Here is a 27023-nt window from a genome sequence, read left to right on the forward strand (position 1 = left end):
GAGAAAGTGCCGGTTAAGTTCTGTGCTGTGTCGTGAGCAGAGTCTCGCTGGAATGCGGAAGCACGCGTGAGCGCTCTGTGTGCAGCGTGGACTTGTGAGGAATGCGAAAGCGCCGCGAGTCGGCGAGAGCGTCTGGTGTGTCCTGTGCAGGAATGCGGAAGTGCAAATAGCTGGTGAGGAAACTTGGTGTGCAGCGCGATTCGCGCAGTGTTGCAGAGACGTGGAGAACTGGCGAGCGAATGGAGACGCCGCACAGGTTGGTGGCTGGTTTTGCTAAGCTTTTTCGTGGTCGAAGGCGAGCGAGGTTTAGAGCCAGAGAGACAAGAGAAAGTCCGTGATCCAAATTCGTAGTCATTGTAGAAAATCCAAAGGTCGATAACAAAAGTCTGTGAGCGTGGAATCCAAACGTGAGACAAGGACGGGGTCGAGAAAAAGACAAAGCGTGGTCGGTAACAGGTAGTCAAGACATAGAATTAACGCTGGAAAATTGGGCTACGAAAGGCACACAATAATCTGGCGACATGGTGGTGTCATGGCATGGTTTAAATAGGTATGATGGGTGATGACTGATAGTGAACAGGTGTGTGGAAAGCGGAGAGTGAGGCGGTAAGAGATAAGAGGTGGTTGGAGAAATGGAATGGAAGTTCTCAGGTGATCATGACGGGGCTGTGGCTTGACGTGTCGTGACAGTACCCTCCCCCCTATGAACGGCTCCAGGCGTTCTTGCGGGTGCCTCGGGGTGTAGTCTGTGGAAATTGGTGATTAGAGAACGATCTAGAATGAATCTAGCGGGTACCCAGCTTCTTTCCTCGGGGCCGTAACCCTCCCAGTCTACCAAGTACTGGAGGCCATGTCCGCGGTGGCGAGACTTGAGAAGCCTGCGGACCGTAAAGGCTTCGTCCCCATCAATTAGTCGGGGGGGGGGGGTCGGGGGGGGGAGGCTGGGGGTGTGTGGATAGCGGGCAAGGGACCAGGCGGCGAATCTGGGACACATGGAAGGTGGGGTTAATTCGACGCATGGCGAGGGGTAGAGAGAGTCGGACAGAGCATGGGTTAATGATGCGGTTGATTGTGAAGGGTCGACAAACCTTGGAGAGAGCTTTCTTGAAGTGGTCTTGAGGGGAAGATCACGTGTGGACAGCATGACCCTTTGACCGATGCGATACCGGGGCGCTGACGACCTGTGATGGTTAGCCTGACGCTGGAACATGCTTACAGTGCGTAGCAGCTGGTTGCGGGCACGTTGCCATGTCTTTTTGCAGCGACGGACGAATGTTAGTGCTGATGGGACAGCTACCTCCTCTTCTTGGGCCGGAAAGAGGGGTGGTTGATAACTCAGACAGCAGTGGAAAGGGGACATGCCTGTGGAAGAAGTAGGGAGTGTGTTGTGGGCATACTCCACCTAGGGGAGGAAGCGGCTCCAGGAGGATGGGTCCCGGGAGGACATGCACCTTAGCGATTTCTCTAGTTCCTGGTTCATCCGTTCTGTTTGGCCATTAGTTTGGGGGTGAAAACCGGATGAGAGACTGGGGGTGGCACCAATGAGGTTGCAAAAAGCCTTCCAGAACCGGGCAGAGAACTGGGGACCCCTGTCAGAGACAATGTCGATGGGGAGTCCGTGGAGTCGAAAGACGTGGTTAACCAGGCGTTTCTTTGGCGGACGGAAGCTTGGGTAGTGGAATAAAATGAGCTGCCTTAGAAAAACGATCCACGATAGTTAGGATGCAGGTGTTATTCTGTGACGGTGGTAGTCCCGTGACAAAAATCAATGGATATGTGGGACCAGGGACGGTGGGGAACGGGGAGAGGTCTAAGTAGACCCTCGGGGGGTCGGTTAGAACTCTTATTCCTGGAACAGCTGTCACAGGACGCCACAAAGCTCTTGACGTCTTCCTTGATGGTGGGCCACCAGAAGCGTTGGAGTAGGAGGAAGAGGGTGCGTGTCACCCCGGGGTGGCACGCCAATCTGGAACTATGGGCCCAGTCCAAGACCTGGGGGCGCACAGAAGTGGGAACAAAGAGTTTGTTGGGGGGAACAGTGCTTGGGCCTGGTTCTCGTTCAAGGGTATGTTGGACGAGGTGCTCCACCTCAAGTTGGGTCGCTGCCACGAGGCAATGAGGGGGAAGGATTGTCTCCGGCATAGTCATGTTCTGGGGAGTGGAAAACTTTCGGGAGAGGGCATCGGGCTTGACGTTCTTGGAACCTGGGCGATACGACAACGTAAACTGGAAGCGGGAGAAGAACAGCGACCATTGCGCCTGGCGTGAATTCAGTCTCTTCGCCGTCTTTAAATATTCAAGGTTCCGATGGTCGGTCCAGACAAGGAAGGGGTGTTTTGCTCCCTCCAACCAATGTCTCCACTTCTCGAGGGCCAGTTTGACCGCCAAAAGCTCACGATCCCCAATGCCATAGTTCCGTTCAGGTGGTGTAAGGTGGCGGGAGAAAAAGCAGCAGGGATGAAGCTTGTTATCCTCCAAAGCTCTCTGTGACAGGACAGCCCCTACGCCTGTCTCGGATGCGTCTACCTCCACAACAAACTGGAGGGAAGGGTCTGGAAAAATGAGAACTGGGGCCGTGGTGAAGCGCCGCTTAAGTTCCTTGAAGGCCTTATCGGCCAGTGAGTTCCATCGGAACGGAGTTTTTGATGAGGTGAGTGCAGTAAGTGGGGTCGCCACTGAGCTATAGCTTCGAATGAAGCGACGATAAAAGTTAGCGAACCCCAAGAACCGTTGGAGTTCGCGTCTTGAGGATGGTGATGGCCAGTCGGTGACCGCCTTGACTTTGGTGGGGTCCATCTGGATGCCTGCCGGGGAGATGGAGTAACCCAGAAAGGAGGTGGAGGTACAATGGAACTCACATTTCTCTGCTTCGACGTACAGCTTATTTTTCCAACAGCCGTTGCAGGACCTGGCGTACGTGACATTTGTGTTCCTTTGTAGAGCGTGAAAAAATGAGGATATCATCCAGATATGCAAAGACAAAAACGTTGAGGAAATCCCTAAGAACGTCATTAATGAGGGCCTGGAACACTGCCGGTGCATCGGTCAAACCAAATGGAACAACAAGATATTCGTAATGCCCCGTGGGTGTGTTGAAGGCAGTCTTCCACTCATCGCCTTCCCGTATCCTGACAAGGTGATAGGCGTCCAGTAAATCTAGTTTGGTGAAGACACGGGCATCTTGGAGGAGTTCGAACGCGGATGACATCAGTGGGAGAGGGTAGCGGTTCTTTATCGTGACCTTATTTAAACCTCTATAATCGATACAGGGCCTGAGGGACTTGTCCTTTTTTTCAACGAAGAAGAACCCCGCCCCCGCCGGTGAGGATGATGGGCGGATAATCCCTGCTGTAAGCGATTCATTAATGTAATGTTCCATGGCCTCTCTTTCTGGCCGAGAAAGGGAGTAGAGTCGCCCCTTGGGTGGGGCGGTGCCGGGAAGGAGGTCAATCGCACAGTCGTAGGGGCGGTGAGGTGGTAAGGATACGGCCCGTGATTTGCTGAATACTTGTCGCAGATCGTGGTACTCAGACGGGACCTTAGTTAAATCAGGGATCTCCTCTCGTGACGAAGGCGTGGTCCGGCCCGTGAAAGCGGAGTGTAAACATGAGGAGAGACAGGTAGGGCTCCAATCAAGGATGCTCCTTCTTATCCAATCAATGTGGGGGTTATGTAACCTTAGCCAAGGGAGCCCCAGCACAATGGGTGCATGAGCGTTCTGAATGATTAGAAATTTAATGGTTTCAATGTGATTGCCTGAGAACTGTAGGGTAATGGGGACAGTGCAATGAGTAATGGGAGTTAGACTACTACCATCAAGGGCCTGGACAGTGAAAGGTTGGTGTAGGGGTGAGAGAGGAATTCGAAATTTGAAGACAATGGAGGAGGAAATTAAGTTCTGGTCTGCCCCGGAGTCCACTAGAGCATAAGTGGCATAGGATCGGTCACCATGGGTCAAGGTCACTGAAAAACATGATCGCTGGTCCGGGGACGAACGGGAAGCTGGCCCCTCCTGCATCCCCAGAATTACGGGGGGGCCTGACCTTTTAGTGGGCAGGATCGTACAGCGTGACCGGTCTGGCCGCAATAGAAGCAGGCGCCGTCGTCTCGGCGGCGCTGGCGTTCCTTGGGTGAGATGCGGGCGCGGCCTATCTGCATGGGTTCGGGGGGTGCCTCGGGGGTGATCAAGGCCGATGCAGGGGTGCATGGTGTGTGACAGGGCTGCCGCTCAGATCGGCGAACCCGCTTGCGGGCGTCAATGCGTGTTGCTAGATCAATGAGTCCCTGCAGATCCGAGGGGAGTTCACGAGCCGCGAGCTCGTCTTTAACTGAATCTGAAAGCCCATGGAGGAAGCAGTCAAAAAGAGCTTTTTCGTCCCAGTCACAAGAGGGAGCCAAAGTCCGGAAATCAATGGCATAGTCAGAGACAGAACGTGCTCCCTGGCGTAACTGAAGTATTTGGTTCGCCGCCTGATGTCCTGTGAAGGAACGATCAAAAACCCTCCTCATTTCCTCAGTAAAAGTTCTGTAAGTAAAGCAACACGGAACTTGAGCATCCCACGGTGCCGTTCCCCACTCTCTCGCCTTTCCAGAGAGGAGGGTGATAATGTAGGCGACTTTAGAGCGCTCTAAAGAACGAGAACGCAGTTCCAGAACGAGAGAGCATTGGGACAGAAAAGAGCGACATGTGGCTGGATTAGGTAGGCGGAGCAGGGAGGCGTGGCTCATGAACAGGAGAGACCACCGAGGGTGGGGGTGGCAGAGTGGGGGTAGGAGGTGGCTGATTCTGAATTTGAGCAGAAAGAGCTTGCAAGGTTTCAGTGATAGTTTGAAGCGTATTAGAGATCTGTATGATTTCCTGCTAATGTGTCCCTAAGAGGGTTCCTTGGCTCTCTAATGCCCCCCTCAGGCGGGCAGCCTCTGCTGGATCTATTCCTTTTGGCCAGATTATTCTGTCACGGGGCGCTAGAGGGCGTGATGGATCCAAGCGCACAGTTAGACCTGTGATTAGTGGTAGTGCTTGTGTAGCAGACTGAGCCAGCCGAGTGGATCAAAGAGAAAGTGCCGGTTAAGTTCTGTGCTGTGTCGTGAGCAGAGTCTCGCTGGAATGCGGAAGCGCGCGTGAGCGCTCTGTGTGCAGCGTGGACTTGTGAGGAATGCGAAAGCGCCGCGAGTCGGCGAGAGCGTCTGGTGTGTCCTGTGCAGGAATGCGGAAGTGCAAAGAGCTGGTGAGGAAACTTGGTGTGCAGCCCGATTCGCGCAGTGTTGCAGAGACGTGGAGAACCGGCGAGCGAATGGAAACGCCGCACAGGTTGGTGGCTGGTTTTGCTAAGCTTTTTCGTGGTCGAAGGCGAGCGAGGTTCAGAGCCAGAGAGACAAGAGAAAGTCCGTGATCCAAATTCGTAGTCGTTGTAAAAAAATCCAAAGGTCGATAACAAAAGTCTGTGAGCGTGGAATCCAAACGTGAGACAAGGACGGGGTCGAGAAAAAGACAAAGCGTGGTCGGTAACAGGTAGTCAAGACATAGAATTAACGCTGGAAAATTAGGCTACGAAAGGCACACAATAATCTGGCGACATGGTGGTGTCATGGCATGGTTTAAATAGGTATGATGGGTGATGACTGATAGTGAACAGGTGTGTGGAGAGCGGAGAGTGAGGCGGTAAGAGATAAGAGGTGGTTGGAGAAATGGAATGGAAGTTCTCAGGTGATCATGACGGGGCTGTGGCTTGACGTGTCGTGACACGTATGGTCTTTGCATCATTCTTGAATCAAAGTGCAGAGAAATCCTCTCATGAGGATTGCCAAAAGCATATACAAGCAAAGTGCAAAGGACCACAAAAACACTTTCTACATATACAATTCTGTGCTGCATCCACATTCAAAAAGTGTTTCCAGTTCTCAAGTTCATTATTTTAGTTTCTCTAATATAGACATAATGAAAAGTGGCAGAATGCAAATTAAAGTGGTGGCTTTATTTAAAAAAAGTATTTCTCAAATAATTGTTGCAGTGCGCCGCATTATTCTACTAAAAGAGACCACTGCTCTTGGTCTGCAGAAATGTTTGGGTACATGTCAAAGTAACATCCACATGAACTGCAGGATCATGGTGGGTCTTCAGGGCTTTCAGAACAAAGTCTTCTAAGTGAAGACTTTGACAAATTATGTGCCATTGTCTGGTGATATTTTTTTTTTTTGGTCAGGTGCTTTACCATTGTGCTTTTCTAACATTTAGCACAGTCACAAAACAATGCTGAAAACCTTAAGTTGATGTCAATTCAATTAAATTCATTATAATGCATTAACAAAGCTTATTAGAAAATGCGAGAACTATAATAATATCTCTCATACCTCCCTTAGATACTGGGTGAACACCATGAAATGACACTTGTCAAACAAAAAAGGGATAAAAGCTTTAGGAATGCAAGGTGCTTTTGTAAATTGACCCAAGTGCAAGTGGCAGGGCTCATACTGCAGTAATGGCCTCCTGCTGTAAGCAAGATAGATCATCACAGTTAGTTAAAGACACATCGTTTAAAATTGCCATTTGCAAAACATTAACATAAATTACAATGTCTTAAAAATTAAGACATAGACTAGATAAAGCAACAAATAATATACAGTCAGACATAAGGTCAAGAATATCAGTTTGGTCAGTTCTAGATTGTATCGGAACTGTCTTGAGTTACAGTATACCATGATGCATGCATAGCAGTGATTTATTATTTATAATTAGGTCTCCTAGATATTTAATAGCAGTATAGTAGGCATATGTCATGTACAAAATCGAAGCCATTCTAAGCTAAAAATATTAGCTAAGTGATTGTGGCCCAAGCAAGGCTTCTGGACTCGGAGTAGTACATATTAGAACAACAGGTGTGCCTGTTTTAAATGTTTCAAAGTTGCACAACAGTTTAGTTGTAAAAATAAAAATAACATTGTTCACCAATCTAAGATCCTCTCATTAAACAAAATTTATTAAAATGTATTAAACTAAATTACTAGTATTTCAAATAGCATGGAAGGAGAGCATCCTGAACTATAGAAAAGCTCTTAGTGTAGCTAGATCAACATATCTCTCCACTCTTATAGAAAATAACAAAAATAATCCTAGATTCTTATTTAATGCTGTAGCCAAATTAACCAGAAATAAGACCACTGCAGAAATCTCCACAACAACATCATGCAATAGTGAGGACTTCATGAACTTTTTTAATAATAAAATTGTAAATATTAGGCATAGAATTGAGGTTTTGAAACCGAACCATGTAATTGATGCAGATGTTAATCTAGCCATGTCAGATCAGAACCTAGAATACTTTACTTCCCTTGAAGAGAATGAACTAATTTTACTCATCTCTTCTTCAAATTCATCAACCTGTATATTAGATCCTGTACCGACACATTTTCTTAAACAGATAGTACCAGCAATAACAGAACCCCTGTGGAGAATAATTAATTCTTCACTTAGCATTGGTTATGTTCCAAAATCTTTTAAATAAGCAGTTATCAAACCAATAATTAAGAAACCTGACCTCGACCCCTGTCAGCTGTCCAGTTACAGGCCAATATCAAACCTCCCCTTTATCTCTAAGATTCTGGAAAAGATAGTAGCGGAGCAGCTATGCTCATATATACATAGAAATGGCATACATGAACTGTATCAGATTTAGGCCTCATCACAGTACAGAGACAGCACTCGTTAAAGTAGTAAATGACATTCTATTGGCCTCTGATCAGGGTTGTGTAACTATGCTTGTATTACTTGACCTCAGTGCAGCTTTTGACACCGTTGATCACGCTATTCTTCTTCACAGATTAGAAAATGTAGTAGGAATTAAGGGTACAGCCCTCTCCTGGCTCAGATCCTATCTGACCCATCGTTATCAGTATGTAGACTTAAATGGTGATTATTCTGCATGTTCTCTAGTGGAGTTTGGCGTTCCGCAGGGTTCAGTTTTAGGTCCACTGCTTTTTTCCCTTTACATGCTTCCTCTGGGCAACATAATCCGTAAGCATGGTATTAGTTTTCATTGTTATGCTGACGATACACAGTTATATGTCTCAGCAAAACCTAATGAGAAAAAACAGCTTACTAAAATTGAGCAATGTGTGCAGGACATAAGAAATTTGATGCTAATTAACTTCCTTCTGCTAAATCTGGATAAGACAGAAGTTCTAGTCATAGGACCGCATACAGCTAGGAGTAAAATTTTAGATCACACCGTAACTTTAGATGGCCTTTCTGTTCCATCAAATGCAACAGTGAAAGACCTTGGTGTGATTATTGATTCCAGCCTTTCATTTGAAGCACATGTAGATAATATTACCAGGATAGCATTCTTTCACCTCAGAAATATTGCCAGGATAAGAAATTTATTGTCGCTAAACGATGCAGAAAAACTAGTTCATGCTTTTATCACCTCTAGGTTGGACTATTGTAATGCCTTACTGTCTGGTTGTTCAGCTAGATGCATAAATAAGCTTCAGCTAGTCCAGAATGCAGCAGCGAGAGTCCTCACTAGAACCAGAAGATATGAGCACATCACCCCTATCTTATCTTCACTCCATTGGCTCCCTGTGAAATTTCGCATTGATTTTAAAATACTACTCTTGACATATAAAGCATTAAATGGTCTCGCCCCGCAGTACCTGAGCGAACTGCTAGTGTCTTACGATCCGCCACGCCTACTTCGATCAAAGGATGCAGGCTGCTTGTCAGTACCGCGTATTATGAAAAATACAGCTGGGGGCAGAGCTTCTTCTTACAAAGCCCCAAAATTATGGAATAGTCTTCCAAATAGTGTTCGGGACTCAGACACAGTCTCAGTGTTTAAGTCCAGGCTAAAAACCTATTTATTTAGCCAAGCATTTTTATAAATAGATTTGCCATAGGTAAAGGAGCAGATCTGGGGGATTCATGGACGTAGAGTATTATGGTGAACTGGTATGTTTGGATGCTGTCTTCCTCACTCTCATTGATCACTCAGGTTTGCTGACGGTGAGGTGATTGTTTGCTTTACATGTCAGGAAGCCCTCATGTTTGTGTTTCCTTCTGGCTCTCCCTTTTAGTTATGCTGTCATAGTTAGTCCTACCGGAGTCTCTGCTTGCACTCTACAGTTAATATACATTCACATTATACATTGTGTGACTGTGACCATACCTAACTGCCATCTCTCCTCTTCTTCTCTCCCCCCCCCTCTTTCTCTTTCCTCTCTCCTCCTGTCTCCCCCTTTCACTCTTTCTCTCTCTCTCTGTCGAGCTACACATGTCGTTCCTGAGCTGCCAGTGATCCAGACTCCCTCTGCCCTCCGGACCTGTCTGACCCATCCTGGTGCCCCGCTTCTGGCTGAAGATCTCGTCACATGGATGCCCCGTGTGTCTCTCTGGGATGCATCTGGTGTCTGGGAATGATTCTCTCTACCTAGAAGATGGTTCTGGCCTTGACTGGTGTTGGCAACTGTTTCTCTGGGGACTTGACAGTTCGATAGTTCATGACTGAAACTTCTTACAAGTCTACCTGGGTCTTCAATAACTACCTGGACTCCATATTAACATCAGTTAACATCAGCTATTATAGCTGAACTGCCTCCCACCCTACACACTGTATAAATGCAGATCATTTACTGCTTTCTGTTTCACCCAAATGAGGATGGGTTCCCTGTTGAGTCTGGTTCCTCTCAAGGTTTCTTCCTATTACCATCTCAGGGAGTTTTTCCTTGCCACTGTCGCCCTCGGCTTGCTCACCAGGGACAAACTGACCATTTTGATTCATACAAATTCACATTTCATACAAACTTAAATAATTCTTTTGACTGTGTAAAGCTGCTTTGCGGCAATGAAAATTGCTAAAAGCGCTATACAAATAAAATTGAATTGAATTGTTACTACTACACTTTCTTTAAAGTAAACTAATTAAGTCAGCTTTCAGTTTAATTCATGTATAATTTAATTACAAAATACATTTAGTAAGTTAGTAATTCCAAAATAGCAAACATCATGTATACTAATCATTAGTCTGGCTGCAAGCATACTTAAGCATGCTTTAGCATACCAAGAATTAATATACTTACTGTAGCATACTCCTTTTTCAACTGGGAATTTAATGACTCTTTAGCCCAGTAGATGTTGGGTAACCTGCCCATAAACTTCCAATCAGAGAAAATGCATTTCTGAGCTGGCGCATTAGTCTAATTATTAACAATCTTTATAGAACCAAAGACAGCAGTGCTCAAAAAATTACTGTAAAAACAGTCCTACTTAAAATGCAAAAAACTGTGAAAGTTGGGTGTATTATGCTCAATAACAAAGATTTACGATATCTTAGACTGTACTGTATTTAAAATTTGTGTTTTGACATCTAATAAACTGACTTTAAAGTATTCATTACTTTATCTACAATTAATGATTATAAAAAAAAGTCAAATTATTTTCATGAAAAGACATTTATTGAAAACAGCACAAAAATAATAAAAATAGGAAAGTTCCAATCAGCTCTCTTTAGGCTCTCAGCTGTGAGAGGCTACAGCATCACTCGGGAACAAACCAACGATCTATGGATGATACTTTACCACTGCCCCACACCAGGAGCCTATAAGATGTATTTTTGAAGTTTTCCAGTCTCTCATTACCTTAAACTTATTCCATCCTCTTGACTAATTATCCATTAATCTACACACAGTGCATCAAGGTTGCATTATGTTTTGCTACATGTGATGTATTTGATTATATTTTATTTTATCGCCAAACTCATTAAGCTAATAGGAGGTCACCCATACGAGCTATCCTTACAACAGTCTTAGTGTGTAAATTTATTCACCCCCCCCCCCTTTTTTTTTAGTTTAAAACACTGTGTTGTCGATATTGCTCCTATTGTTTTGTAGTTAAATGCAGCTCCTATTGTGTAGTAGTGGACATGCAGCAGTTGTTGTGCTGGTTAAAAATAAATGTCATTAAATTAAATTAGATGAAAAGATAACTTTTAGTAAACTAAAACTTGACTAAATAAAAACAGGATGAGATTGACTTAATTTGATAAAGGAACAGAGACATTTTGTAAAAGAATTATTTACGGAGCTTTGGATAGATAGGACAGAACAGAAGTGAGTTACATAGTAGAAGAAGGGAGCAACTAGTTTACTACTTAACTACTTTAAAACTTTACACATTTATCCTGAGACTAAGACTAAAAGTAAAATTAAAAACAGCTGACAAAATTAACACTTTTGCCCTCAGTATCTACCAAGCCTCTGTAGTGACCGCTTTGACCCTGTTTATCTGCTCTTGTGAGACAGTGCGTAAGTGCAGTGAGGTGTTCTACTGTATATTACGGATGTGTTTTTTCTTTCTCCAATACATTTTTTCTATTAAATTTTATTTATATAGCGCTTTTAACAATGGTCACTGTCTCAAAGCATGGTCACTGTCTCAAAGCAGATACAGTACAAGCAACAATAAATAAATCGCCTCACTTGAGAGGTGAAAGACCGTACTTAAATTAAGAACAAGCATCAATAGGAGTAAGAGGACTGTTTCGTATTTGAGGGAAAAAAAACACTTCATTTCAATTTTAAGTGGCATACCATATTTAGTTGTACCTCCTCAAGGCTGCATGCTGAGATGTTATGGAACCGTGCAGTCAGTGATGTGCTCAATGAATATCTAAATTGAAATTTACACTACTTACAGTATAATCCCGTATTACATATTAAAATTCAGTTTAGCTTTTCTAATTAATATCTATTGGAGCAGGTTTTTACACTGAGCACGTACCTTATTAGAAGCTTATTTTAAAGTAGATTATAAAACCCGCCACATAACTTTTCATAATTTTTATTTACTCAACATTTTTATTTCCCTTTTGTTGCAGGTTAAACTTCAGGTAGATATCCGAATACTGCAAAAGTTTCATTAAATTCTGTCCAGCACTCAAATTTTTTATTGTTTAGAATGTATATTGTAGTGGTCGATTTAAGATGCACTCACAGTTTTGACACATGCGGACCATTCTTTTATTTTTATAGATGTATCGTGATTGACATACAATGAGTAAAAAACTATACAAGGGAATATGGAAGTTGGGTGCAATGCAAAAGAATATAATTTAGCATACACTAATATTACTAACCTTATTTACTTACTTTATTAATAATATTAGTATAATAATAATAATACTGATTACTAACATTATGTGATATTATCTCGTAAGAAATATATATATATATATTTAGAGTTTAGGCGCCCCTTGATAAATAGCAGATTTTTTTTATCAAAGGCCGTCCGCAAACACGCTTGCTTTGCCCCAGTAATCCAGAGCGCAGCAGCGAAACAGTGGAGCCGGTGTCAACGAGCGCCCGCAGTAAGACGCCATCCAGCACACAGTCGATGTAGAGCCCAGCGCGGCTTACCACGCGTCCTCCCGGCGCTAGTCTAGCGTTTGCTGGTGTACGCTGTCCCGTGCTTCGGCCTCGCCGCGAAACGTCGGAGAGTTGCTCGTTGCCTAGCCGCGACGGGTAGCCCTGTCCCCGGCTAGGTTCACGAACCGAGCGCCACTGAGCTGCGGGCGGTCGCTCGGCTCTTCCGCCATGATGTACCGCCGATATGGGCTCAGCGCGCTCGGCCTCGCGCAGCGGCAGGTCGCTTTGCCGGCTAACGGCGCACGGAGCTGTATCTTGCTCCGGCGCTTGCGCAGCGCCAGCCTCCGCCCCGAGATCCAGCGCCGGGATTTTCTTCTTCCCGCTCCACGTTGGCTGACGTAGTCTGCTCGCGCTAGCTCCGTCAGGAAAGCGCTTCTTTTGCGCGAGTAGTCGCTCCGCTACTCGGCGGCCCGCTTGGATTTTCAGAAGGTCCTCCGTTGTGCGCTCGAACCTGTTATTCTCCATCCCACTTCTGACACCAATGTAGCGTTTTTATGCCGGAAAGAATGCTGGAGAGACAAGTGAGCTTATTTGCTGCCCAATGCAATGGCTGGGAGTACTTTATTAGGTACACAGCAGGTATGGCATGAGCAGCACCTTCACTCAGGAGCCTACATCCAATTCAGCGTCAGCCTGAACTGGAGCACATTTCACACGTCACTAAACAGACATCTAACACACACACACACACACACAACCTGGCCGAAGCCACTACCCCAAACACCTTTCCCCAACACGGTGAACACATCATAACGCCTCCCGCAAAGCATGATGGTCGTCTGTCAAACCCCACCCACGCCACAATATATATACACACATAAGAAAAAATGTACTGGTGAAAAAAACTAATATCTGAGGAAAAATCTTACCTTTTTCGGGTGTTGACTTCCCTCTGTCAAAACGGATAGAGCTTCAGTGGGTAACGCGCGCGGGCGGAGAGTCAATTAACTTTGCGCAGGTGTAGTTTAAAGCGTCTTGCTCTTCTGTTTCATTAGCGGTTCATGACAGCTGGCGTCTCAATACTGCCCCCTGCTGTATGTTTGAAACGTTGACTTAACATGAATGGTTTGCGATTAGACAACGTAATAGGAATTTGTACTGTCAAGTTGAGACAAAATTACGTTAACCTTAATCTAAAAAAAAAACATTCAAATCAACAAATACGATTATTATGAGTATACTGAAGTAATTATTTTATGTAAAGTGCACAACTTGCTTTTTTTATTTTTTGGGTGTAAATAGAGAGAGAGAGAGAGAGAGAGAGAGAGAGATTAACATAGCTGAGCTACAGACTGACAGATTACACATATCAGATATGAAGGTCTATATGTTAACACTGCTATCTGTCTTGTTGTTAGCCTCTGTAAGCAGCATGTTTCTTTGGCACTTCTTTACTTACAGGCGAGTGGCTAATCCTCCTTTTTCTTTTTTTTTCCTTTTTCTCGCTTTTTCTAGAACTCAGCAGAACAGATTAACAATCAAACAAATTTGTCTTTTTGACATGAATGTAAAACTGATTTCTTAATAATTCTGAATGTGTGTGTTTTTTAAGCTATTAAACTCATTATATATAGTATAGTAATATACTATGTATAATACAATTTGTGTAGATGTATGTAAACATTTGTCCTCAACTGTAATAGTAGAAATTGTTGTGAATCTTTTATGCACCCTGTAAGTATGCCTGCCTTTAAGTAAACACACATTTATAGTGTCACTACTATCTGAACACAAACAGTTAAATTCCATGGAGACTTGTCATTCCTTATTAAATTGTTTTCATATATCTTCTCTATCTACTGTAGCTTGTGTCAATAACATTAAATAAACTGTAATTAAACAAAAGTAAGGTGTTGAAAAACATGATCAGAGACACTATTGCTGTTGTTTTATATTTCATTATTAGAAAGATTTAGTTTTTTTTTCTCGCCCTCCTCACGGTTATGCAACTTCCAGAGGTCCACTTGATGTTCAACCAAGTTCATCAGGCAGAAGGTGAGAGTGAAACACAGTAAGCAGACCCTTTCCACCAGGACATGTTATACAAACACATTTTAACTATCAATTTTTTATTTATTTTTCAATAAAATTTTATAGCTAAGGAATGTGCATAATTTAAAGAGAGAAATGATTCACAATAATTTAATGAGTCTAGGAATTGTAAAAATGACTTCATTTTAAACTTTTTCAAAATTCTGACTTTTTTTTTTATATGATACACAGTATACTGCATGTTATTTTGCACATGTTTTACACATGCTTACAGGCAAGTGGAAACATCTAACTTATATAACTTATTTAACATATACCTTAAAGCTGTCCTGCAAGATAACATTTAGTTTCACTTCTTTTGTTAATACAAAGTAAGAAATAGATGATGGAATTAACACATTTATATTGAAATGTAGCAGTTTGGAGAATAAAAAAGTAGCATAAAAAATATATACTTTGTTATATTGGTATATACGGTAATCATAATCTAAGTTTACAAAATTATGTCTATTTCTAAATAAACAAGACTTTGACAATGTAAATTAATATTTTGACAACTGTGAAGTGTGGTAACATCTGATAGAGATCAAATCTAAATGTAATGTTATATACTGGTTGGGTGAAAATTAACTAGGCAATATGTAATGGCTATAGATCTTGTAGTATCACTGGACCATCCCATTGTGCTCTAACTGTGCATGCGTGGTTAGACCAGCATTTTCCTGGGACAAAAAGAACCTCATGAATGGCCTCCAAGAATTTCAGCTCCTACAATATGTGATTTTTTTCCTTTGGGGTGTAAGCATGTTTTAATTAAATATACTTAATGCATGAATAATAAGACAGAAACTATTGATCTTAGTAAAAGAACATAGAGGCAAGGTGAGGGAACAGAGGCGAGCCAAGAACAATATAATGTCATAGTAGCAAAGACATCATGTAGTGATGTTCAATATGCAGTATGTACTCAATGAACCCTCGACAGGAAGCCATCTTAGATATGGGATGCTCAGTGCACAGAGTGTGCCCAATATACCTGCTGTAATAGTAACTCTAGGTCTGGTGTGGTCTCTGTACACCGAGTGGCTAACGTACATGATGTCATAGTAACCCTAGACACGATATCAGACATGATAGCAGATATGATGTAACCTCAGACATGATGTAATCTCAGACATGGGGTGATCTTAACTGTGAAGCAATAGGTATTGGATACGCAGGCAACATGTCAAATTAAAGAAGCATAGACAAATAATCAAAAAACCCACACTCAGTTTTATAATTAATAAGTTTAATAAGAGTAGACACAAAATAAAATAGTATGTGCATCTACATAGTGAGTAATATAAAATATAAACTATAAGGCCTAACATAAAAGTACAAAAACATAGGGGGCCTGGGTAAGCATCAAGAGCAAAATAAAATGCATAAGAAATCAAATATTAAACCTTCTTTAAGGAAGGACAACGCCAATTGGAAGATCAGTGAGAGGAACAAAAACGTAGAAGTGGTTAGAAGTGGCATACAGTAGGCGCTGGAGGAAAATCTGTTTGGGTACCAACAGACACCTTAAAATCAGTCTGGGTGCCAACACACATGACAAACAGGTTTGAGGACTGTGTGTTTGTGTCTGTCTGTCTGTCTGTCTGTCTGTTTGTCTTCCAGGGAACGTGGCATTATTGACAAACTATTAGCAAGTTACAGTCAAATGTGGGTAAAGCAGGACAAGAACTTTAAATCATTTAGGTAACAAACACACAGAACACGACATATAGCAACACAAAACAGAATATGAATGTGGATATGTGTTTGTTACCTAAATGATTTAAAGTTCTTGTCCTGCTTTACCCACATTTGACTATATATTAACAAATTAATGAAAGTGCAAAGAATTGTCCAAAACACACACAAGAAATTAGGTGGAGCAGTGCTTTTGGAGATCAATGCTGCAGTTGATGTAACCATTGCATTTTAGTTGCTTAAATTAAGGTTGTAGGTTAAGGTTAAGATTTTTCAACATTAGCTAATGCAAAGATGAAGAGTTATCTCACTGCCAAAACTTAATGTATTTTAGTTGGTAGCAGGAACATTCACAAGTTACTTCACTTACTGTAAATTACTTATGGATGGGATATAACAGGTAACAAAGATCAAATTTTTGGAAGTGCATTGGATCATTTACTGTATTGGCCTGATTATATAAATTATATTGTTTTTGTGGTGAGTAAGGGCATAGCTACTGTAGTAAATGCTGTGCCAATGTTCCTATTGCTATCATGAATGCTACTTCTAAGTATTGCTCAGAAATTTGGTCTAGTGCTGCTGAAAAATATCTAAAGACAGATTAGCATAGAATAGATCCGCTAGTTTAGTCTAACTAAGTAAAGTGTTTTCGTCCTGCAAATATACATGTAAGTGAGCTGCAAAAGCAATCTCAGAGCACATAGCCCCTAAACAAATTGTTAATCTATTGCTTTTACCATTGGTATACTACTTACTGTATAAAGTGAGCTCTGGTAATCTGGTCGTTACATTTCCACAAAAAAATTAAATAAAGCAACCAGTCCACTGTAGAATCTGCTTCCTACTAATGGTCAAAGGTAGATTTTATAAGTATATAAAATGTATAGTTTCTCCTTTTTTTTTCGTTCTACATTATTGAAACTGAATGGGTGCTTTTAAGTAAAATCATAAGAAATGTTTTTCAATAACAATATAACATTGTAGTACAAAAAAGGGGATAAATAAACTGAAAGTACAAGTATTCTTTTTCAATAACACTTAGATAACTTTTAATACTGTATGCCAGTTTAATACTTCAATAAATTACCAAAGTATAATTACTCAAGTTTTTTTCACTCCTTATTTTAAAAAAACAATTACTAATGATTGCATTTTCTCCAGGTCATTGCTTGGCAGCAGCTGCAATGCGATTTCCAATGCAGTGGTTACACAGGACAACTCACCTGTTGGGACAAACATTACATTTGATGGGGAGCAAAAAAGGATAATGGTGGTGACACCAGACCTGTTTAATTTATTTCCCAAGGTATGGTATTATTGAAATATGTTATACACATAAATTACAGTATATGATTGTAGAATGTGTAAATGTTTATGTACATGTGTTTAGGAAAACCCATTCAAAGAAGCACCGTGGCACTCATGTGCTGTGGTGGGCAATGGAGGCATCTTAGCCAATAGCAGCTGTGGAAAACAAATTAACTCTGCTACTTATGTTATCAGGTCTGATGCTGTTCCTTTTATTCAATAAAAGAAGGCATAAAGTCTTAGTAAATGTACAGACAGTACACGGGCAGTAAGAGAAGAAATTTTTAATTGTTATTCAATGACCTTACGTTATATCTGCTATAAACATTGCTTCCTTCACCAGCTTCTGCTTTAGTCCTGAAGACTCCTGAAATAAAACTTACTGGTTGTTACACAAGTGTTGAAATTGGAAAATCCTTTTATAAATGATAAATAAATATCTTCTTATTGGATGCTTCACCATATCCAGTATGAATGCAGATCAATTCCTGCTCTCTGTTTCACCCAAAAAGAGGATGGGTTCCCTGTTGAGTCTGGTTCCTCTCAAGGTTTCTTCCTACTACCATCTCAGGGAGTTTTTCCTTGCCACTGCCGCCTTCGGCTTGCTCACAGGGACTATCTGACCATTTTGATTCATACACATTCACATTCCATACACATTTAAATAATTATTTTGCCAATTGTTAAAAGCTATACAAATAAAATTCAATTGAATTGAATTTATGATTTTATAATTAATGTCGGTTTTCATTATGCCTGCACAAGTTACTTTGAATTCAAACCAGTGATTTGAATTACATCAGCACAAATGTGCTGAGCTGCTATTGTAGAACCTTCATCATCACCTTCATCAGAATGAAAACAAATCAATGGTGCACCCAGAGCCTAATTTTTGCCTGTAACAATCTAATCACAAAACCAAAATCACACTTTATGAAAAAAAAACAAGGATATACAGACAACTAAAATCAGCAGATGAACATACCTTAAACATAAATTATCACCAACAGTACCATTTAAATCTCTCCCACAGCCTCAATGTATTTCATTATCATTTTGTTTTTCAGGTGTAATCTTCCTCCAGTGAGCAATGGATATGAGAAAGACACAGGAACTAAAACAAACCTTGTTACAGCCAACCCTTCCATCCTCTTAAGAAGGTACATTGAGTCTTGTAAATGCAGTTTGTAAATGTGTTTGCGGTAGATTCTTTATTTGCTTTGTGGGGATGTAAGTGTTTAATATGCTAATTTGTCCTACTGGTTTTAATGAATAATATATTTGAATCTCTGACAAACCAGTAATCCGTTGATGGAGCATTTTTATTTATGGTGAACTGTAGTATTATCTTTTTGAACTGCTTGCTTACGCATCGTTGAGGATGGTGTAACAAACTTGGAGGACAGCGCTATCCGCTCCTTCCTCTTGTATGAGCACATAGATGCCCCTGATTAATGTGGGAGCACTAAGAACCTCTCATCCCTCCCCTCTAAGAGAGCCCAGCTCTCTCTAGATCTCTCAGCTCTCTCTAGATCTCCGGGTGCAAAAGGTTACAGCATCAACCGGAAATCGAACCTGTGATCTCTGGATAATAGGGCGAGCACTTTATCTATGTTTGTACCAAAAAAGCTACTTCTGAAATTTATGCAACAAGGAAGTGATTAATCTTGCTTAAAAAGATATTTTAAAATGACTTCCTTTAAACAATGTTAATTTTAAATGAAAATTATTTATATTTATTTATGAGCATTGATGCTAAAATTGGTGTAAGCTTCACAAAGCATATGACCTGTAAAAACTGTTGCATGAATTTTCTTGCAATATCTAAATTGTCCGTGTTTCATCTAAATCACAATTAATATCATTGAAGGATTTAAATAAAAAAAAAACATTACACCTAGGCACCACCTAGACAATATTTAGCACCAATACCAACTTATAGTGGTGGTGATGGATGGATTAAGCTATTTTGGTTTTGCAATATAACATCCACAAAAACTGGCTTTTATAGTCAGTTATGGAAACGTTTATGCACAAAATATTTAATAGGCTTATCTGCTCATAAAACAACACCCTTAAAAATCAGCTCAAAAAGAAACACGGCAATAAACCACCATAAAACTTTGTTTTTCCATCTAATCCTCTGCAGGTACCAATCGCTAACTGAGCGCCGACGACCGTTTGTGGAGGACGTGCAGTTGTATGGAAACGCTCTAATCTTCCTGCCTGCTTTCTCATTTGGGATAAACACAGCTGTGTCCCTGCATGCCCTCTACTCACTGGAAGACCACAGTAGCAGCAGCCCACGGGTTGTCTTTTTTAACCCAAGTTACCTGAACAATCTGGCCCACTTTTGGCGTGGCCAGGGACTTCATGAAGTACGCCTCAGTACAGGTATCATGATGGCCAGCTTGGCACTAGAGCTCTGCAATAATGTCCATTTGTACGGCTTCTGGCCCTTTGAATCACACCCGTACACCTACCAGCAGCTCACCAACCATTATTATGATAACCAACCAGCAAGCAACGTAACGCATTCGATGCCAGCTGAGTTTGAAGCCTTGTTGAACCTTCATAACAAGGGCGTGATCCATCTGCACCTAGGGGAGTGCACAAATTAAAGTACACTTTATGGCCAAAAGTTGGTGGGACATTTGACATCTATATGTTTTTGTTTTATTATATTCCATGTTTGTTGAGACCAGGCACTAATGTAAGGTGTGGAGGCCTGGGGTGCAGCCAGCAGCCTCATTTATCTTGAAGGTTCAGTGAGGTTGAGGTCAAAACTCAATACTATTGTGCTTTCAAATTTGTGGCAATAGTTTGACAAAGCTTACATATAGGTTTGATAGTCAGATGTCCACAAATTTTGGACCATATTGTATACGCAGAGCACCTACTGTTAAACTGTACCACAAGCTCATGTATCATTCAGGTAACAGGAGGTAAATCACTGTTATTATCTATAAGAGTTAGTTGTGGTCCAAAAAATATATTTTACAGTTTTGTTATTATTAAATCGTTAAAACTTTGTTTTATCCCTCTTCTTCTTCTTATTATTATTATTATTACTATTATATAGCTTTTTTTTTTCAACTTATTAAACTTCACAGATGTACTGTGTAACCTGCTGGCAAACTATCTGTCTTTGGTTAAGTAAGTAAATTAACTAAATTTTTAAACAAAAAAAAAAAATCAACAGTGTTTTTGGATTACAGACATTACATTCATGACAAAAATTCTGCAATGAGAATCTTCTATAATGCTGAATGCAATCAGTGTGCTCCTGGTGTACATTACGCAGCAGTATATTATAATTATTGTCCTTGAAGATATTCTTTTAATTATTATAGACAAAAGCTGCAGAGTGGCACAACACAAAATCATTTACCCTATCATCCAGAGATTGTGAGTTAAAGTCCCAATGATGACAGAGCCATCCATGGATGTGAATCTAGGGATCAAAATGGGTGGTGCTTGTTTTTCCATATCATTGGACGCCAGCCAATCATGGGTGTCTATAAAAAAAAGTGCAAATACAGGTAAAAGAGGGCAAATAAACATTTCCTCCACATGTTTTAAATGTCCCCTGAAACTGCAGCAGCAACAGTTTAAAAGAATGCAGTCAGCTGGCTTTACATGCCTCTGAGGAAGCATCTGATGTGATAGGGTTTGCTCTACCGAGTAGTTACCTACTGCTTAATACAGGAGAAAGACAAAAGGCAGATGGGAATTGGCAAGAATAAATTTGACAGAAATTCAGGGGAAACATTTTGTCTGTACAGTCCATGTACATTTTATATTTAAGAAATGTCACACAAGAAAGAGTGCTGTTGTACTGAATCACAGAACTTAAAAAAAGTGTGGAGCATACAAAAAACACATAGCTAAATGTATGATTTCTGTTATAGTAAATGTTAGCACTCTTGAAATGCTGCTTGACGGTTCAAATTAGTGGATCAGAACTAACTGCTGTATAAACTGTTAAGGAACATTTTGAAAGAAGGCTAACTAAATTAAGTTTCAGTGGATTGCAGATAGAAACTTTAAATAAAAAATGTACACAAGGAAACAAAAGGAAAAATGTGTCTACCTATTGCTATGTCCTGTTCTTGAGTTGTTGTTAGGTCCAACAGTTACAGCTATGACTCTGTCTTCATGTTTTTTCATGATGAATTTAGATTATCTAATCTAAATAATTAATGTATTAGGTCACACCCCTGTCAAGCTAACCCAACATTTTAAACATATCTGCACTAATCAGAATAACCTAATAATCTGAAGCAGGTACTTCTCATAATAAAGAATATGGTTCAGTTTCTCACAAACATTGGGAAAATCTATTTGCTAACAAAGCCAGTAGCAATTTTATTTACGGTTTACTGAAGATGACAATGTAAAGCAATGAAAAACACTAGGCTACTGAGGATTTCTAAGTGGAGTTTCTACAGTGGAACCTCGGATTGTAAGTGTTTGCGAGTGTTACACAAATCGAGCAAAGATTATACATTTTGACTTTAAAAAAATGAACAAGTCTTGGTTTACGAATACTGAGTATCATGTATCACGCACACGCTTCTTGATGCTGAGCGTCACATGATCACAACTGAGCCAATGTTTTTTCTCTCTCTTGCGCTGCAGAATTGTGGGTAATCATCTCCCTGCATACTTCCCCGTCTATCTTGGCTATTGTGTAGCGCAAAACCCTCCATTTAAGTATGAGCAAAGTTTTAGATGGTATTAAGTGTAAACGTGTATCGGATATGAGTCATAGTTGAGAGAACGTGTAAACAGACGGTCTAAAAAATCAGATATAGGCAACAAGTATTGGGCATCGAGACCTGCAGTGTAAACGTAGCCATAGAGAGATTTAAGCAGCGCGCAGCAAATGCTTATATAATATCTAGGTAAAAATATAGGTCCATATATGCACATAGGTACATGTATGCATGTATATATAGGTACATATATGTACACATATATGTACATATAATATAGGAAAACGTATTCAATTCAATTCAATTTTATATATATAGCGCTTTTAACAATGGTCATTGTCCCAAAGCAGCTTCACAAGAAAAAAATGAAAGATTTTTTTTTTTTTTTTTTTTTTTTTAAGAAAGAAAAGAAAAGAAAATATTTGGAAGTGTGTATGTGTGAGAAAAATGTGTCTAGATAATAATTAAATGAATGAATGATGAATGAAATGTCTCTGATGAGCAAGCCAAGGGTGACGGCGACAGTGGCAAGGAAAAACTCCCTGAGATGGCAATAGGAAGAAACCTTGAGAGGAACCAGACTCAACAGGGAACCCATCCTCATCTGGGTGATAACAGATAGAAATAACATCAAGTGTGTTGTGCAGGTGAAAGTTCAATATATCAGAAGTTGTGTAGATTCAGTTCAGCAGTAGGTGCAGAGGGCAGATGGGGTCAGGATCACTGGAAGCACAGGAGCAGGATGTGTAGCTCCAGCCATCATAAAGCAGAATCTAGCTGGAGCAGGGCCTTCTCAAGATGCTTTAGAAACCTCGCAGGGTTGGCCTTTGTCTACTGAAGCTGGCACAATCTCCAGATGTCTCAGGATGGGTAGAAAAATACAGAAAAGATGGAGAGAATTAGTGTAGTTGCCATTCAGGATAAGTGTAATGAAGTATGAGGTTATGGGTTGAGTTACACGTATGCCAGATTACAGAGATGCGTCTTGAGCCTACTTTTGAATTGGGAAACCGTGTCTGCTCCCCGAACAGTGTCTGGAAGGCTATTCCAAAGCTTTGGAGCCAAATATGAAAATGCCCTGCCCCCTTTTGTAGATTTTAAAATTCTGGGAATTACCAGAAGTCCGGAGTTTTGTGATCTTAAGGGACGTGGTGGATTATAGCGTATCAAAAGACTGGTTAGGTATGAGGGAGCTAAACCATTTAAAGCCTTGTATGTAAGTAGTACTATTTTGTAATTAATTCTAAATTGAACAGGTAGCCAGTGCAGGGATGATAATATAGGTGTTATATGATCATATTTTCTGGATCTAGTGAGAACCCTGGCGGCTGCATTTTGGACTAACTGTAGCTTGTTTATTGAGGATGCAGGACAACCACCTAGTAATGCATTACAATAGTCCAGTCTGGAGGTCATGAATGCATGAACTAGCTTTTCTGCATCAGATACGGATAGGATACTCCTAAGTTTGGCAATATTTCTAAGATGGAAAAAGGCTGTTTTTGTGATATTGGAAATATGATTTTCAAAAGACAAGTTGCTGTCTAATATCACGCCCAGGTCTTTTACTGTTGAGCTAGTAGTAACAGTACATCCTTCTAAACGCAGGCTGAATTGTGAAAGCTGTTGTGTGCTGGTTTTTGGGCCGATGAGCAATATCTCTGTCTTATCTGAATTTAGTAAAAGAAAGTTATTGGTCATCCAATCTTTTATGTCCTGGACACACTCTGTTAATCTAGAATATGTCTATATAGGTACATATATGCACGCACGCATATATGCACTCATATATGCACACATATATGTACGCATATATGCACGCATACATGTATGCATATATGTACATATATGTACTGTTACATGCCAGTGTGTGTGGCATGTAGGTGTAAAGGCGCGGATGCTGGTGGCGGCGTGCACGCGCGCTCTTTTTCTCTCTCTCTCTCTCTCGCTCTCCCTTTCCTGCAGGTGGCCCCGCCCTGATTGGACGTGCGTGACGTGCGCCAGGATTGGCCGTCTTTGACCTGCGCGTCTTTTTAAGATCACCAACGAGAGCCGGAAGCGCGTGCTGTGTGATGTTGTTTTGGAGATGTTTGCTTGTGCTTGTTTGTGTTACGAAATAGAACTGTTGGGTCGCGCCTGTGTTCGTGAGCGTATGTGGTGTGAGTTTTTGTTCTCTTTTGTTTATGTTAATTGTTAATTGTTGTAAATATTGTAAATAGTATTTTTGTTAGTGAATTCATTTCTTTTATGGAAGCAGTAGGGGTTGGGTGCCATTTTAGTTAGACCCGTTTTCTCCTGTTTTTGAATGTTTAGATAGGGAGATAGTTTAGCCCTGTGTTTTTGGTTTAGTTTTCTTTGTAGTTTAGTTAGTTTCTGGGAGGAGATAGGGCAGGGTTTTTGTTTATTGTTTTGGCCTTGGCCCAACCCTGAAGCCAAGAGCTTCCGGTGTGTGCGTGTGTGTGTAAAAAAAAAAATAAAAGAGAAAAAAAGACAGTTCGGTTGTTTAAGATTTTATTTATTACGCCCTGGGACCCTAGACCTGGGGACGTAACAGTACATATAATATATGAAAACGGCCAAGTTTATATATGTCACATATATTAAAAACCTATATCAAACCTATATTAAAACATATGTTTATATAGGTTTTTTCCATGTGGGTATGCCAAAAGTGAGACTCCAGGGCTTGTCACCTTCTGTGATCTCGTTCTCGATTGGGCATCCAATTTCACTTATCAACTTTCTCAGCACAACAATTCTTTCACAATTTTCACAACAATAAGAGGAGGTCAGTAATTTAGCATTTTATGAATTTTTACAAGTATACGGCTTTTACATCCTAGGGTGTTCATATTGTGACAGTTTAAACTTCAAATTGTGTTGCCGGAAACAACACAATTGTGTGATGCAGGAAACAAGGCCTAAATCAACTATACACTGTGTACATATGTATGTCAGTAAGTAGATTAGGTTACACATGCTGAGGTAAGTGGGACTTTCAGTGTAAAATTAAATATTTAAATAGGATTTTCTCCTGTTTCATAATAAGCATAACCAGCCTTTAAAAACTTGTAAACCTTATATACTGTATGATACATACTTGTGATAAATACTTGTAATAAGCTTTCAGATATTTATGTATGTTTTCTGAAGTTTTAGGCTAAGTATGCCTGTCTTTGTCCCTGGATGTGCAATTTACATCATACTGTTGTGAAAAAAAATAAATAAATACAAATATATTAATTAGTAAAAATTGTGCTTCAAATTCTTTTAATTTTTTAAATAAAGATGTATGCTGCATATACATTCTGGCTTTATGTATAAATAAATAAATAATGCATAAATAATTTATTAATAAATGGGTGATTTACCTGGTTATGTAGTGATTTACAAGTACATGGTCAAAAACAGATATTGCCTATTGAGCTTTAAAAGTGCCAATTTCATGGTATAAAAATCTAAAACTGTTAAATGTTTAAAAATGTACAAGGTAAATATTTGTATTATATTTGTTGCTAATCTGGAAATACGGGACAACTTTGTGAATGTGATCAACAGTTGCTAACTGCCGTGTGAACAGAAACAATCGCACAAGCAGGATTCGTGGGGTAATCTTCAAACAGGGAATAACGTACCATCTGTTTTCTTTTGGTTTCTTGCTCTTTGAAGTGAAACGACCGTGGAGTTTTTGGTCTCACCGACCCCAAGCACCGAACATTTCTTGTTTCCAGTAATTTGGATAATTCATTTGGACATTAAACTGATTAGAAAAGAAAAGCCAAATGAGTTATTTTATATGAAAATTTAATGTTTGTTTAATGTTTTGTTGTTTTTAATTAAAATTTAAATATATATATATATAAATTTGTTTATTATTGATGCATAGCAAACACTGTTGTGACTTTGAAGTGTGAGTGCGCATACTGTAGTTGTTTATTCTGTTCTTTGTACGCATTGTACTTTAGCTTGAAAGGTAAGGATGTTATAGTGACTCAAGTCTTATAACATCGGAATAATAAAATCTTAGTTATAATTTGAAAGAACCTACTTTTAGAATAAAAAGACCCCTTTCTACATACATTGAGAGTAGATAGGCTACACTTAGAAAAATAATTGATTGAAAGTCCAAATTTGCCATGGCGTTCATGATGAGCATATGCAATCTAGGGTGCAACTGATATGATTTTTTTTTTTTAAATCCCCCACCTACCCACCACCAAACACAAAAAATTTATACAGTTTTCAACTCTGTTAATTTTAATAAAAAATTGTTTTGTAATACAGGAAATCATTCAAAATGTGAAAAAATTGGGGTATTGTTATCATCTTTGGATAGGTTCTTGATAATTTCTCCCAAAATAATGTAGGGTTTATAGATAATTGGAGTACTTTTGAGGGCAAAGCTGGCATGTTGGGGTGGGACAGTCTCCATCCCACTTGGGAAGGTGCTGCTCTCATTTCTTGTGGTATAGCACAATCTGTGACTACCCAGAGCCCAGGCCAGGGAGCAGACAAAAAAGCTAAACCAACTGTCACTATATTCACTATATTAAGACTGTGTCTGTTCCCCCAGCTAAGCAAACATTTGGAAAAAATCAAAGTCTGTTTTAGTAATTTATATAAAGTGATCGCCATCTGACTCCACAGAACTCGATTAGGCGACTGAATATTTAGAGTCAACTTTCTGTTATATTGCCATCTCAGGGAATGTTTCCTTGCCACTGTCGCCGGCGCACTTGACTTGCTTATCAGGGACAATCTTCTCATTTTAATTTTTATACACATTCACATTTTCCACAAGCTTCCATAATTCTTTTAATTGTGTAAAGCTGCTCTGCAACAGTT

The 27023-nt window shown here is 40.4% G+C and overlaps 1 protein-coding gene across 1 annotated transcript; it reads left to right on the plus strand.

The window, feature by feature from the left end:
* The first annotated feature begins 5156 nt into the window (after positions 1 to 5156).
* On the plus strand, positions 5157 to 20092 carry LOC128544956 (alpha-2,8-sialyltransferase 8F-like). The gene is made up of 6 exons (XM_053515269.1): positions 5157 to 5311; positions 16075 to 16155; positions 17314 to 17458; positions 17543 to 17655; positions 18528 to 18620; positions 19610 to 20092. The coding sequence occupies exons 1-6, from the start codon at positions 5157 to 5159 to the stop codon at positions 20079 to 20081; spliced, it is 1059 nt and encodes a 352-aa protein (XP_053371244.1). The 3' UTR covers positions 20082 to 20092.
* The last annotated feature ends 6931 nt before the right edge of the window (positions 20093 to 27023 follow it).

Source organism: Clarias gariepinus, chromosome 16, assembly GCF_024256425.1.
Source record: "Clarias gariepinus isolate MV-2021 ecotype Netherlands chromosome 16, CGAR_prim_01v2, whole genome shotgun sequence".
Lineage (NCBI taxonomy): Eukaryota > Metazoa > Chordata > Actinopteri > Siluriformes > Clariidae > Clarias > Clarias gariepinus.

Bases quoted from the DNA above. Each gene is read 5' to 3' on its own strand.
- LOC128544956 (XM_053515269.1), top strand. From the start codon at position 5,157: ATGCGAAAGCGCCGCGAGTCGGCGAGAGCGTCTGGTGTGTCCTGTGCA. The intron at 5,312-16,074 runs GTTGGTGGCTGG...TTTGTCTTCCAG, and splicing joins CGAATGGAAACGCCGCACAG to GGAACGTGGCATTATTGACA. The intron at 17,459-17,542 runs GTATGGTATTAT...ACATGTGTTTAG, and splicing joins TGTTTAATTTATTTCCCAAG to GAAAACCCATTCAAAGAAGC.